General features: G+C 48.7%; 5 protein-coding genes across 5 annotated transcripts; all 5 read left to right on the top strand.

The window, feature by feature from the left end:
* Positions 1 to 2,548: 2,548 nt before the first annotated feature.
* On the top strand, positions 2,549 to 2,865 carry FPOAC1_003628 (uncharacterized protein; the record flags this gene model as incomplete). The annotated part of the gene is made up of 3 exons (XM_044848187.1): positions 2,549 to 2,592; positions 2,648 to 2,739; positions 2,780 to 2,865. The coding sequence occupies 3 exons, from the start codon at positions 2,549 to 2,551 to the stop codon at positions 2,863 to 2,865; spliced, it is 222 nt and encodes a 73-aa protein (XP_044714103.1).
* A 939-nt stretch (positions 2,866 to 3,804) lies between these two features.
* On the top strand, positions 3,805 to 4,643 carry FPOAC1_003627 (uncharacterized protein; the record flags this gene model as incomplete). The annotated part of the gene is made up of 2 exons (XM_044848186.1): positions 3,805 to 4,018; positions 4,441 to 4,643. The coding sequence occupies 2 exons, from the start codon at positions 3,805 to 3,807 to the stop codon at positions 4,641 to 4,643; spliced, it is 417 nt and encodes a 138-aa protein (XP_044714102.1).
* A 1,106-nt stretch (positions 4,644 to 5,749) lies between these two features.
* Positions 5,750 to 6,079, top strand: FPOAC1_003626 (uncharacterized protein; the record flags this gene model as incomplete). The annotated part of the gene is made up of 2 exons (XM_044848185.1): positions 5,750 to 6,002; positions 6,051 to 6,079. 2 exons carry the CDS (start codon positions 5,750 to 5,752, stop codon positions 6,077 to 6,079), a joined length of 282 nt encoding a protein of 93 aa, XP_044714101.1.
* A 4,530-nt stretch (positions 6,080 to 10,609) lies between these two features.
* FPOAC1_003625 (uncharacterized protein) lies at positions 10,610 to 11,270 on the top strand (the record flags this gene model as incomplete). The annotated part of the gene is made up of 2 exons (XM_044848184.1): positions 10,610 to 10,705; positions 11,148 to 11,270. 2 exons carry the CDS (start codon positions 10,610 to 10,612, stop codon positions 11,268 to 11,270), a joined length of 219 nt encoding a protein of 72 aa, XP_044714100.1.
* Positions 11,271 to 11,424: 154 nt separating this feature from the next.
* FPOAC1_003624 (uncharacterized protein) lies at positions 11,425 to 11,948 on the top strand (the record flags this gene model as incomplete). Its single annotated transcript, XM_044848183.1, has 2 exons — positions 11,425 to 11,545; positions 11,758 to 11,948. 2 exons carry the CDS (start codon positions 11,425 to 11,427, stop codon positions 11,946 to 11,948), a joined length of 312 nt encoding a protein of 103 aa, XP_044714099.1.
* Between the last annotated feature and the right edge of the window lie 1,177 nt (positions 11,949 to 13,125).

The raw sequence follows: 13,125 nt of genomic DNA, 5'->3' as shown, positions 1-13,125 counted from the left end.
TCCCTAATGAGAAGTACATAATTGAGGCTCAATTACGGATATGGCGTAATGGACATGGTGCACGTCAGTCAAGACAAATGCTGTTGTGCTAAGTGTGTCATGCCGGTGATCCATCATGGGTCTGACCATACAATGTCTAATTGTCAACCTCACTTTTACTGCACACTACTTTTTAACAAAATCATTAACTTTGTCTACCATCTCTCATTCCAATCTAAATACTAGCTACTTGATCACCACTGGATGGAAATGTACAACGCATGGTCTTGTGATATAAATTCCCCACGCGATTGATTCACTGTATAGGGTACGCACCGACCAAATGAACAGTAAACTTGAAGCGATGTGACATGATACTCTTAGTACTTTACTTCGTCTCATCGCAGAGATGTCCCGAATTTTGAAAAAAAGACGTCATAATTGTTGATCATCTTGAGTTGAGCTGGGTTACATACAGAACGGCAGTCTTTTCCCCAGTCTCGCACCGCCTAACCCCTGTAAATCTACTACCAACTGCTATCCCGCATCAACCCCGGAGCAAAAAATGGCATTCTAAGTCTTAGGTTACAAAAATAAGTAGTCTAAGAGCCATGGTCTAAGGAGCATAAAGTGATCCACTAATTTTTTCCCTTATGCTTCCAGCAGCAATTCTTCTAATACCCTGAGGCCCGGACAACTTCACGTCGGCTCCATCGCGCAAGGCCTTGGTCGACTACGCCTGCATGGCCAAAGAAAGAAAAGACGAGATGCGACGGCAAATAATCCTGCGCGCGGCGACAGGGAGAAGCGGATATGGGCGACTATAACATTGAGACACTTCCCGGAAAAAGCAGAGCCGACTATGGCTTCGATGAGCCGAGGCGGAAGCTGGAAAAGAGAGAAGCGAGATTGGCCCCCAACTTGAGACTGCCCTCGCGGCTATTCGTGACGGGACCGAGGCGGAGGCTCTGAGGTTGTGTCTCGTGTCGAGATCGGAAGATCGGTTGAGAATATCGTCTCTATAGAGTCCAAGTTCAGTGCCATTGGAGATTGGAGTTAGGTATATACCTGCGACAAGACATTTGTGAATACAATGACGGAAATATTGGAGCGCTCATACATTTCTCTCACCAGACATGGACTTCGCATCTCTTGTGAATTTTATTACGGCGCAACACCAGGCTGATACTCACCCCGATTCCAGACTCGCCCGCGCAAATCACCAAGCCAAGATCAGACTCATCGAAAAGTCTATCAGGAGAGCGACATGGCTCGGAAGCAGTACTGTTCGTTGGTGTCGCATGTCGTTTGGGCTATCCCAATGTGGCAGATCAACGCGACTTCTCAGACTTCTGCTGTGAGCCTTTCCTACGAAGATCCAGAACATCTAACTGATCATTTCGCAGGGTGTGCCTGATTGTATCCATCTACCAAAACCACAAGTCTTTCTTCTCACATCAATACGATGGAAATACCTTATGTCCGTTCTTCCGATTTCAGATTGCACAGCACTCAAGATGACTCCGTGATTTGGTGGCTCCCATCTGGTACATGATGCGTCGAAGCCTATTGGCACGGAGGTTTTGATGCGATCCGTGTCGATGAAGCAACGGATTGCAACAGAGGCTAGGGTGAGTACATCCGTGAAGCGATGGTATCGAATAGCTAATAGGTTGTATATTGCGGTCAGATGCCTACGGATCGGTCACTTGCAGCCCCGTGCTGCGCTTGGATGTCCAGCGAAAGATGGAAACATCACCAGAACAATTGACAATGCAGACTTTCAAATGAAGACTTCACATATCGCGTTGTTGCCAATATTTCGAACACACCCAAGAGCCTCAGTTATGGTCGACGAATGCCAATCTCATCACTCCCCGACTGTCAAAGATGCCGTGCTTGTAGAGTTGCTAAACCACTCCTCATTCACGCAAGAAACATCGCGGTTGCTTTTCAGTTTGTCGGCGACAATTCTCTTGAATGCCCGATCTCTCTTTTCTCCGGAAGCTTGCTTCATGATGATGCCCAAGCATCAGGCAGAAAGAAACACTGTCAAGTTTTCACCAACTTTCCCACCGGATTGAATCCGGCGTGACTCCGACTGTGTCACTAGACAGTCTGATTTCTATCATGGACGTATCGGATCTCCTCATTCATCGGAGAATTGCGATGGCTCAGTGCTTGCTGCGGGACAACCGACACCGTGTGTCTCGCACAACCTCCATCAAACGGGATCTTTGCGATGGATGCCTGATGAAATCGTCACATACAACTTCCAATCAAGAAGAACAAGACAAAACATCTTCCGGATGATGCCATTCTCGGAGGAAGAGAATTTCCGATTCAGGTATAACTCCCCCTTCATCCCCTCCGAGAGTTTCTCATTCTTTCTCATAACATCACATCATACTATACTACTGATTCTTAGGATACATTCCCTCCTTCGTATCATTATATATCACACTACCAGATCAACAACTCTGGTATCCATTACCCTGCTCCCCATCTGAGAGCGAGTCTCGAGTCGTCATGGCTCATTGTGCCATTGCTTGTCATCAACCTATCAACCATGGCAACCCCAATCTTCAGACGAGTCGTCCATCGACAGCTAAGGTAAGCTCTGTCATCCAATTTTATACTCTGACTCCTCACTAACGGGACTTGACAGATTGTTTCTCTCGCCCGGATCTACCTTCTTCACTTCATCAGGCAGACCCGACACCTCTGACGACACAACCGTCTTTCCGCCTTTGACAGCTGGTTTCCGTCCATCGAAATCCACATGCTAATGGCTCATCAGCGAGGGCTACAAAGGCGATCGCTGTCGAGGACATACACGTCCAGCACCCAAAGTCTGGAACGATATCATCGACACTCAGTCCTTGAGTATATGGCTAGTCAAGACCATACTATCACACGGATTATCACTACACATCTATGTGTGGGCGATTCTCATTGCACTACCGCTTTCCCAGCTTATTCCTCCTTCTATCATCATGAAGATGATTAATCATCTTCTCAGTCTCTTGTCATCACTACTACTAGTAGCTGTCTTGAGAATCCAAGTGGATTGACCTGGCCAAGTACCTACAAGTACATGTATCTTCACTTTACTCCTCTCTTTTGCCGACCACACTCTCCCCCTTTTCGATTCTCAGCAACCGCTTCCATGATCAAGAGGATTGTAACCCATCTACACACATACGTCCTGGCTCCACCTCCTCCCTTTACTTAAGCACACACACACACATACCACTTATCCATCGTCAGCGATTGCTCCTATTACCCAGCAGCATTCGCTGCATCTTTCGTGTGGGATGGTATGAGCTACAGACAAGACGGCTGGACATGGAGCGGACTTGCGCCCTGAAGCCTGGTTTGGGCATCATGCTCAGTTGGTGGTGCGGGTTTCGATGTACAAGGATCCAATTGACATCACATGCAATGATGATCGATATATCTGAGCAGACTTGCAGTATCACGCCCTTGGGGACCATGCTTGGAAGGAGTTGCTGCTTATATTTGGCGCATGGTCCAGATGAGAACATCTCCTAGAGAAAGAAGCTGGTGACACCTTCACGTAGCCGTAAGTCCACCAGCCTAGTCACCCCTCCTGCCCTTACGTGGTCAACGTTTGCAGAGCTATAGCTAACATGACCCTCCTACAGTCAAGTGCACCAAGGCAATCAAGCGCTACCACATCATGCGTGAATGAGGCCGTGTCATGTTGCGATGCACCGATGTGGATAGAGAAGCTGTCGCCGTTTCCGCAACATTTTCGAAGCAACAAGGTGTATCTCTTGTGACCACATTCTGGTGCAAGACATGAGGATCTTGGAGAGCTTTTGCTCTAAGCAACGACATGGGAACAGGCAAGACACTCATATCCTTAAAACGTATGAGCAGAACAGCGACTATCGTGAAGGCAGCGGCACCGAGTCCACCTCCAACATTGGCTTTGCCGATACTGCAGAATTTCTTGCGACTACGCTCTGCCTACTCGACCGTCACACACATCTTGGCGGGCTTGGCTCTGCACGTAGACTTTCCCGTCTACTCATTTCGAACCCGACCGGGACCTGGCCCGTACACAGTGTCAGGGAAGTGCAGCCAGACAAACGGCAAAATGGGAAAGCAGTCATGCGACTGGGGTTCCAAAAACGCCGAAAGGATGAGTGATTCGAAATGCCCTTGTCTTATTATCTAGAGCCTCTCCGCTGTCGTCTCACCACCACGTCTTTGCATGTATGCAACTGCACGCCTGGGAGGTCAACAACACCTCTGGTCATTGAATATGTACCGAACACTAAACGAACGCTTCTTTTACATGAGCAGAAGAGTATCATGTCACACTACAAGCCACTGCTGAGCGTTGGGGCCGCCATCACACCTGCCACCCCGATCAGACAAGCGCACGGCGAGGCAAATGTGAACATGCCCATGATACTGACGTCGCTCCAGCTCATGAATCCAGGAGCACGATCCCTACTCTTTGTGGTGTGGTCATTGTCTTGTCGACCCTCTTGGCCAATGCGCTTCGAATCCTTTTCATCGGCTTCAACTTCGGCATCTTCTTTGGAACCAACGATTCATTTGGGGACACCGCAAAGCTCGGCCTTGACCAGAGAATTATTCTCAAGGCGCTGAAGGGTCTACGCCGGTGATGCTGATCTTCAGCACTTCCACTGTGTTCTCATCTCTCATGAAAGACGTCACCCGCGAACAAGGCGCACCTGAATGACCCATATGGCATGAAGAAGCGCCCGCTTGCCCTACTAACACACGAGTACGTACCTACCCAACTGATTGATCTGGCCATATTCATATTTGATCCTTGTGCTGACGTTCTTAACTTCACAGACTTACACCGTAACAAGCATGCCCGCCAGCTCGTTCACCTGGCCGGAGATGTGGACAGCATCAAAGGGCCTCGTGTCACCGTCGCCTCTCTTTCACGTTGCCGCCAGTGGATGACGGAGATAGAGACCTTCTTCGGATATATATGTCAACTGATGACTTCAAAGTTCCCGCCCTAGTAGATATAAGGACTAGGTGCGGTCGATCTGCCTTGTCGAGGAGGCCCTAAGCCTTACAGACCTATGGAATTACAAGGCCATACGGATTTAGTACTCCCATGTCGCCAGAGGCTACTCTTGACTCATATCAATCGCTCTAAACCGTCGAATGGCTTCGCAGATCCAGTCTTAGCCCCAGAACCCAATCGCCTGAAGGCATCGTACATCATGGATCCAGCGTGGCGACCCTTCTGGGACTAATATTTTATAACTCAAGACATCGATTTATGCAGTTATTATACCTATACTCTGGTTGCCGCTGCGCGCCGAGCAAACAACGAACTTCACGGCCAGACTTATTCGCTGATAACAACATTATCGATGGATGGAGATACCTGCGCCAGTGCCTGTAGCCTTCGATTTCGACACAAATACCGCTTGATGTATCAGCGTTTCCAGACCGACCTGATCTATCTCGCAACCGGCGACATTATTTGAACCCCAGGTCCCGCACCCATGGCGTCTCCATCTCGCGATAATTTCTTTGCGATCTTGGGTCATGGTTCCTTACAACTTGGATTCAAATGCATGGCGAGATGCCATATTGCTGTAGTTTGGTGAGTACAGATACCCAATTTTGGGATCGGTGAAGTCGAAGTTATCCTTTATCAACGCGCACTCAGATGGCAAGCATTCCAATCAACAGCCATACCTGGACAGAAACAGCGGGTTGTATCACTTCGACTTAACGATCAATGCACGACAACACCTCATCCTATAAGGAGTACGTCTTTGGGAACACTGCCCACTATTACTATACGATGGACGACTTGAGATTTGCGTTCTCCGTTGTTGGTGAAGCGTACATCGCCAAGAAGTACAAGGGACCCTTCTTTCATGGCGCGCGCAAGATCAAGCACAGCGAATGCCCTACCGAAACCACCGGACCCGAATCTTCTCGCCCTGCGAAATCGCAAGTATTGCGACATTTGTCTTTCGCAACGAACGGTAAGTGGAACTTATTTTTACAGATAAGCATACTGACACAACCCACAGACGACTGCTGGCACGTTCAGTCCCCTTGACATTCGATCATCTCAACCTAGCGATATCGTGCAGGAGTCAGCTGAGAGGCCTCAATCTGCACCAACAGCTTCAGGCTGAGAATGCTCGGTTAAAAGAGACAATCGGGACAACTCATGCAAATGTCGTCAGCCTACTGCATTCCAGATGCATGGGTTCAATCAACGGGAAGCCAAGAGTCAGCACAACGGGTATCCTTTGTCGTTTTGACCATTGCTCGACAAACCTGTTTTCCTCAAGTCTCGACGTCAATCGAGTGCTGGTCAAGATATCGCCTCTCTTAGATTGATATGACGACGCCAACTGACACACGCAAGCCTCTCGGAGATCGAAGCTCCTGTCGTTCTCGTCTCCATATGAGGAATCTCCCTGTCTCGATAGATTCTCGATGGACTCCCGGGAGCACCGCCAGGTCACTGGCCCAGTTGAATGTTGGCCACAATTGCATCCCGGTTGAAGATCTGTCCGATCAGATGACCGCCTCACTTTGCCCACAACCAAGGTCTAAGCTGGTCTTGGAAAAATAAATAACCTAAGACGTATGATACAAATATCATAAAGTGGCCTAATGATTTGGTTCATCTCCATTCCACCGACCTTTCCCTTTAGCAATTGGAGTTGTCAGGCTCTGTATTACCTGTACCCTGGTTGGTACAGCCCACGCCAAGATCATCTCCCCAATTACTACCACTATTCGCTCCATCGAGGATAGCAAATGGGTCAGTCGATGAGATGTTGGAGCAGGCCGTTATGCCCCATACATATTGTCGTACTCCCAGCCCGAACTCTGTACCCACTCCCATGAGATCCCATGTCTCTGAACACTGCACTGCAGGTAATCGGTGTCTGGCTGATGATCCGTCGAGGCCGCATCATGGCCGCCGACACAGTCACTTTACCGAAACTACAGCACAGGGGATTATTTGAAACCCAGAGCCAAGCTTTATGTTGAAATTATTCATCATTGGGTTTCCTCACTTTCTGAGGCCTCATTGTCTCCCTCTATCCTGAGCTTAGTGTCAATTCAAATCACTATGGATTTCATCAATCACAACTCTGGGGTCAAGTTCTGGGACACTGTCTCCGTAAGCACAGAAATCATGAATTCGGTCGAGCCTTTCCCATGCTCCGCATCTCACGAACTAACCAGACTCCGCGCCTTATCTATATCCTTCAATACATAAGCTGGAGCAGTCGTTCTGAAAGAGAAATGCACGATTGAACAACCGAAGTTCACATCTATTAAGGAGCTGAGAATGACCTCGTGCTTCATATGTCCTGGTCGGATGTACTTGACTGAAGAAGGCGCGCATAATATTGAGACCGAAGAAACTGTTCGAAGGTCATGATCTCACTATTGCCCAGGTTTCGCCTTCTCCTCTGAGATAGTCGCGACATGCACACCAGAAGAAACCTCAGACTTTATGTCCAATCTGGATAAGGGAGCTCCGGTACCAGGTGCCCGACGAGGGACACATGATTTGGACTGCCATCGAGACAGTCTCCCATGCACTGGGAAACCCCGAAAAGGGAACAATCAAACTCTTGGTGTGGGACCTACAGCACTTCGAAACCCTTTTTGAGTGGAAGTATCATCGCCTTCGCCCGATAGAGGATGTTTCCCAAATGTTGCACAGCGACGATATTCTCTGGGTAGGACTTACGTGGGACACCTGGGCTGGACGCACATCGTGCTGGTGCCCAGACCGAAGCCCGCACCAGATCTCTCTCTCAGCAGTGTCTGTCGCTCCTATTCGTCGCCCAACCAGACCTGGCCATGGATAGTACATTACTGGCTCGACCTGCACACATTCAGCGTCGTGTTTCGTAAACCAGAGCCCGACAAGTTAATTCCGACAAACAGCACATGTGAGAAATTTAGCTGTCCAGAGGTGACGATGGCAAAGGCACTGAGTCGACAAGTGATCTGGAGGAGGCTACCGCGTTCCATCTCTTGGCACCAGCAAACACACTCACCTACCTAAGGCATCCCAACCTGTAAGCCTTCCTCGGATGAGTGTCAAGTTTGACACTCCCTCAACAACCACGACCGTGATAAACAGGAGCTTGGACTTCCTGTCAACTGTTGTGGAATCTCTGCTGCTGACAGACAATACCTGAGAACCTTCCCAAAATGTGGGAAAGCTACGCCGCAAAACTCTTGCCAAGCTGTATTTTGACATTGAAGACCGTATCCTTCCTGATAGACTTGACCACGCCGACTCCCCAAGGGTATTCTTAGAAATACCACAGCGCAGGAGGTGATACCTCTCGGAAAAGGACGTGGCCTACCAGAATGTTCGGAATGCCAGCATTTTATCGAGTTTACAATCAATTGTCATCATCCACCTACTTCACACATCATTTTATTCCCGCGTCCTTCAAGAAGACCAGCAATTCCCTCGGAGTTGCAATCCCACGTTTATGTGATCGGATACGCCCATTCTTTCTTGTACTGCCGGGTCCCCATCACAGTTCCATTTTCCGCGGGGCTGGAAGATGGAGAGAAAAGCTTGCACTACTCGGCAGTGCCTCGTTCAGAAATATTGTCTTTCTCACTTGAGACGCAACATTCGAGTTCAGCGTCCTTGACCGCATCCCATTTGACTTAATCCCTACGCGTCAAGACTTCGTTGATGCACTACGACGCATGATGCTATATCGATGTTGTGTCGAAAGAACCTTCGCCTCGCGGAGACCAAGGGCATCTTGACAAGGTCATGATAGACGCAGAACGTTTGTGGGGTGAATGAAACACTATCTTCTTGATCCAGGAGGTTGAGTTTAGACAGGTGTCCCCCGATAACCCTATCCCCGGCTTAATGCCAATCTGGAATGGGAACCAGGTGATATATCTCTCGACCTACCTCCCTCAACCTACCCAGCTCCTTGCAGTACCATGACCCTATAGGACAAGACCTCGTATGCGCCGTCAATCTGCATCCCACACCAGTTTTCCGCTACCCCCAGCAATCCTGGTAAAACCAGCGCCGGGACAGATATAGCTGGAGTCACCTAGTGTCTGAGGATTACACAGTTTACTGTATCTTTATCCGACTATTTTCAACATTCAGAACAACACAGACCTCCTAGCGGCGCACATTCCAGATCTGAAGACTATTCACAATGGATCTTCAAGCCGCTATCATCTCGAGAGATGAACCAAGGTTTCAAGCTGTGAAACAACAAACTCTTGCCAATATGGCCTGGACACTACACCATCCCTGATCAGATGTCGAAACTCCAGCGGACTGGAAGACCTTGGGTTGTTGGCTGAGTCTCTGACAGTGGTCGAACAGATTCTGTTGTGATTCAAGACGAATTGTACGACGAGACGAAAGCAAGACTGGACCACCAGGTCCTATGGTCGTCTTCTCAAAAAGTCCCAGATTCTGTCATATGAGCCAGATTTTGGAGTCAAAACATCTTCGAGTTCCTGGTCATCGAGGATTAGACTTCCCATAGCGAAGAACACGAAGACGAAACTTGCCAGATATAAGACTGGGCAGCCATCCTGGGACACACAGAAAAGGACATGCGAACCTTCTAACATCTGAGCTTTAATGTTGACGAATGCGACAATCGTTTATGGCAGACGCCACTGATTCGACAATGACTTGTTTTATCACATAAGTCACGTTGAATGGACCAAGTACCATTGACGGAACTTCTTTTCCACGGCAGCCAAACATATACTTATGTATGCGTGCTCTGCTAACACAAAACATTCTGGAACACATGCCAGAAATGTTCTGGGTGTGAATATCTATTGGCGCGATCTCGCACGACCCGTGAAGTAAGGCCTACCCTACCTCGCAGACGTGCAGTGGGCACTGTCTATGACCCGCCAAACACAATGGACTGAAAGACTCTAAAGCCTATTGAGGCCCTCAAGTCTGAGTCTATCTTGAAGCGTCATTCGCCGTGTCCTTTACATACGGCAGTCGTGTTTATCGTCTGGGTTGGTCTCTGCCGACGAATCAGACGAAGACAACGCCGCTTAGGAGGACGACGATGAGTCATTCCTACTTGCTTAAGAACGAACGGTTGCAAAATGTCATCAGAAACACTGAGTTGGGGTTGGATCTTAATGTAAAGCTCACTCAGGTTCAACGCACGAAGTTGAAGCTAGAGGCATCCTCCTTGTAAAGCCAAACCTTTATATGTTTCTGTGGACGTTGGGCAACGGCGAAGTCCAATTACACGAGTTCGCCAAAAGCATCATCAAGTCAGGAATCACACCTGACACGATTGTGCTGATATGGAACCCGTATGACCGAGACTTAACGGTCATAAGGGACTATCTGGCATCAGCTAATAGGGGGTCCAACGGCGATATCGATCATGAATTGGATGGTACTTGCAATCAGAGAGACAGGAGTTTCGTTGGAGACGGAGACGGAGACGGAGACGAAGACCTGGTGACTTTTCAATTGCTGCCAATGTTTACAAAACCACAATGACTACGATCATTACGGTGAGATGAGCGGCGAGCCCCTCAATCCAAACATACACGACTTATTCCCTACACCATGCTGGAGGCATACCATACGCTCCAACCACCCGAGACCGTCTACAATGCGCACGGCATCGGCATCTGGAAGATCAATGGCTTTCCGTACCAAAAGGTCAGCTTCGAGCAGATATAGCCGGGCCACGATATTCTGGATTGCATGCCACTTTGGCACACAAGAGAAGTAACTGTGTTTTACACGCTTCTCCATGAAGACAGAGCCGTGATAGCCAACAGCGTCATGCGAGGCACATAGAAAGAGGATATTGACCCCTCCACCATTGCTCCAGTCTTATCCAAGCTCCCCGCCGCTATACTCATCATTGAGAAACGATACCACACGGGGAATTGGTCAATGGGAGACTCAAGAAGTCCCATACCAAATATCTTCAGGAGACTGAAACAAGGACCCATCAGAAGTATGGACCGCTCGGGGCCTCGGAGAATTCGCAAAGAGGCTCTGGTGGAGCGCCTGGATCGAAACAGCAACATATACACTTAGGGTCGACAAGCACTTTGTATCAAAAGCTCGGGTATAGACAAGCTGAAGAAAGCAGAAGAAGAGTATCCCAGCGTATCCCAGCGTGAATTTGTCACCTAAACCCGATTCCAACGATCTCACCGAAGCCTCAGAAACGAACAGCGTCCCAGACTTTATCAACAACGCTCCAGAAGAATAAAGAAACATTATGAGTTTATTTTCCCTGGATCACTATGATCGGCGAGCGTGTGATCTTTAGACCAATGCTCATCATTTGCTGATCAGTAACACACCAATGGTAGTAACAGCATCACACGAGCAGGAAATTCTGGTTACAACCTTGCTTGATCGGCATGGCTCAAGGCGACAGCAGAGTACCACACGCGCCTACACGGTGCCCCTTCAGGTCAGGCGGCCGAGCTCGTGATGGAGAAGACGAAGAGAGTCCAGAAGCAGCCGTTTTCCAGCTACCAGGTTACCAAACCGGGCATTCCCTATCTATGTGCCTTCGACAACTTGCGGATCTGGGCCAGATCAAAGCAACCCCAGGGCTGGCCTATGTTATGGCAGCCTACCAGTGCTTTGGAACTACCTCGATCCTGCCCCTCGACTAAGATCCAGCTGGATCTATGCCCAACTACGGGCCACCCATATCTATTCGCAGCGCTGATAGGTCTTCTCTATAGTGGCTGAAGTTGTCGTTGGCAACCCAAATGCCATCGTTGGCAAGTTCACGCCTGCCGTGGCTGCTGATAATGATGTCAAATTTCTTCCGAACCCATCAAACTGGGTGAGCCCGATGAAGTGGTTTCGAAAAACAGAACCCTGGAATTTGTCAAAGAACCAGCTGAGTGATCCAACGATTCCCTCCTTTTGAGAAAATCCTGGAGCATGTGGTTCCCGCTAGACCTGGAGGTTATATTCCCCGTCATGTATCCAGACAGCCATCTACATGGACGTGACCACCGCACTGGGGTAGACATTAAGCAAACACAACTATTACTGGCACAGTCTTGCATACGCGACTTGCCTTTATGCCCTGTCAGATCTAGTATGGAACTGGCATGATGCAATTGCAGACTTTATCATGCTGTCCAACATCATGGCCAGGCATGAATAAAAAGTTTATGTTGGTTCGATGGCGGTTGGATCTTAGGAGACAATCAGATACAGGCATTAATGGCAAAGTCTAATCATTTGAGACTCGGCGGCTTGTGTGTGACTAAACATACATATCACCACGAGTCAACAAGTCTACGAAGGATCACGGCGAATGCAAGATGTTTGAGTGCGAATCCCTCGCCAATATCAACGCACTGGGGTTTGACGGCTTAAATTACCCTCGCTGCTATCGTCAACAAATTCGATCCCGGCGTCAACGTGATCCTCCATGCACATGATCGAAGCAGTAGACTCGGCATGGAGTTTGTTCTTGTGATCAAGATGAAGCGCCGATGCAAGGGCTTATCTACTACCACTGGGCATTGAGAGAAGTGGCCGACTTGGCGCAGAAACATGAAGAACATAAGAGTCTGGCCTAAGCATCATAAACTGGCCTAACACTTTTGTCTCTTATGCTGCCAACCATCGATTTCTTGATGGTTGCAAAGATTGCAATGTTTGTACGCCATCCTCTTCGACGGAATGACAGCAAGATCGCAGAGATCGTCTTGATTAAATTGTCCGAATTGACAAAGTTATGCTGTTGTCACTCATCTTTGGCCAGATCTATCTCTTCATGACGAAACAAGACCACACCCAAATGTCTTCAGATCTCACCTCAGCCCTCGACATCTCGCATCGTTCAGAGCAAGAATGAAACAACAAGCCAGAATAGCGACGGCTTCGAAAGTTCGCTTTCATTTCGAAAATTCTTCACTCGTCGCGTTCGACAGTCGACTTGACCTGTTGTGGTCTCTCGGGCGTGGGGCGTATCTGTCAGTATTCATATGCGCAGATGTACACCTTCCATGTCAATGGAGTCGCTTGCCCTCACTCAACACGCGTCCGATGGCCTTTTGAGTCTGCCACAAGGATGACATACGGAGAACTCA

Source organism: Fusarium poae, chromosome 1 (assembly GCF_019609905.1).
Source record: "Fusarium poae strain DAOMC 252244 chromosome 1, whole genome shotgun sequence".
In the NCBI taxonomy this organism is placed as follows: domain Eukaryota; kingdom Fungi; phylum Ascomycota; class Sordariomycetes; order Hypocreales; family Nectriaceae; genus Fusarium; species Fusarium poae.
The sequence above is the reverse complement of the archived record's forward strand: the minus strand, read 5'-3'. Positions and strand labels throughout refer to the sequence as shown.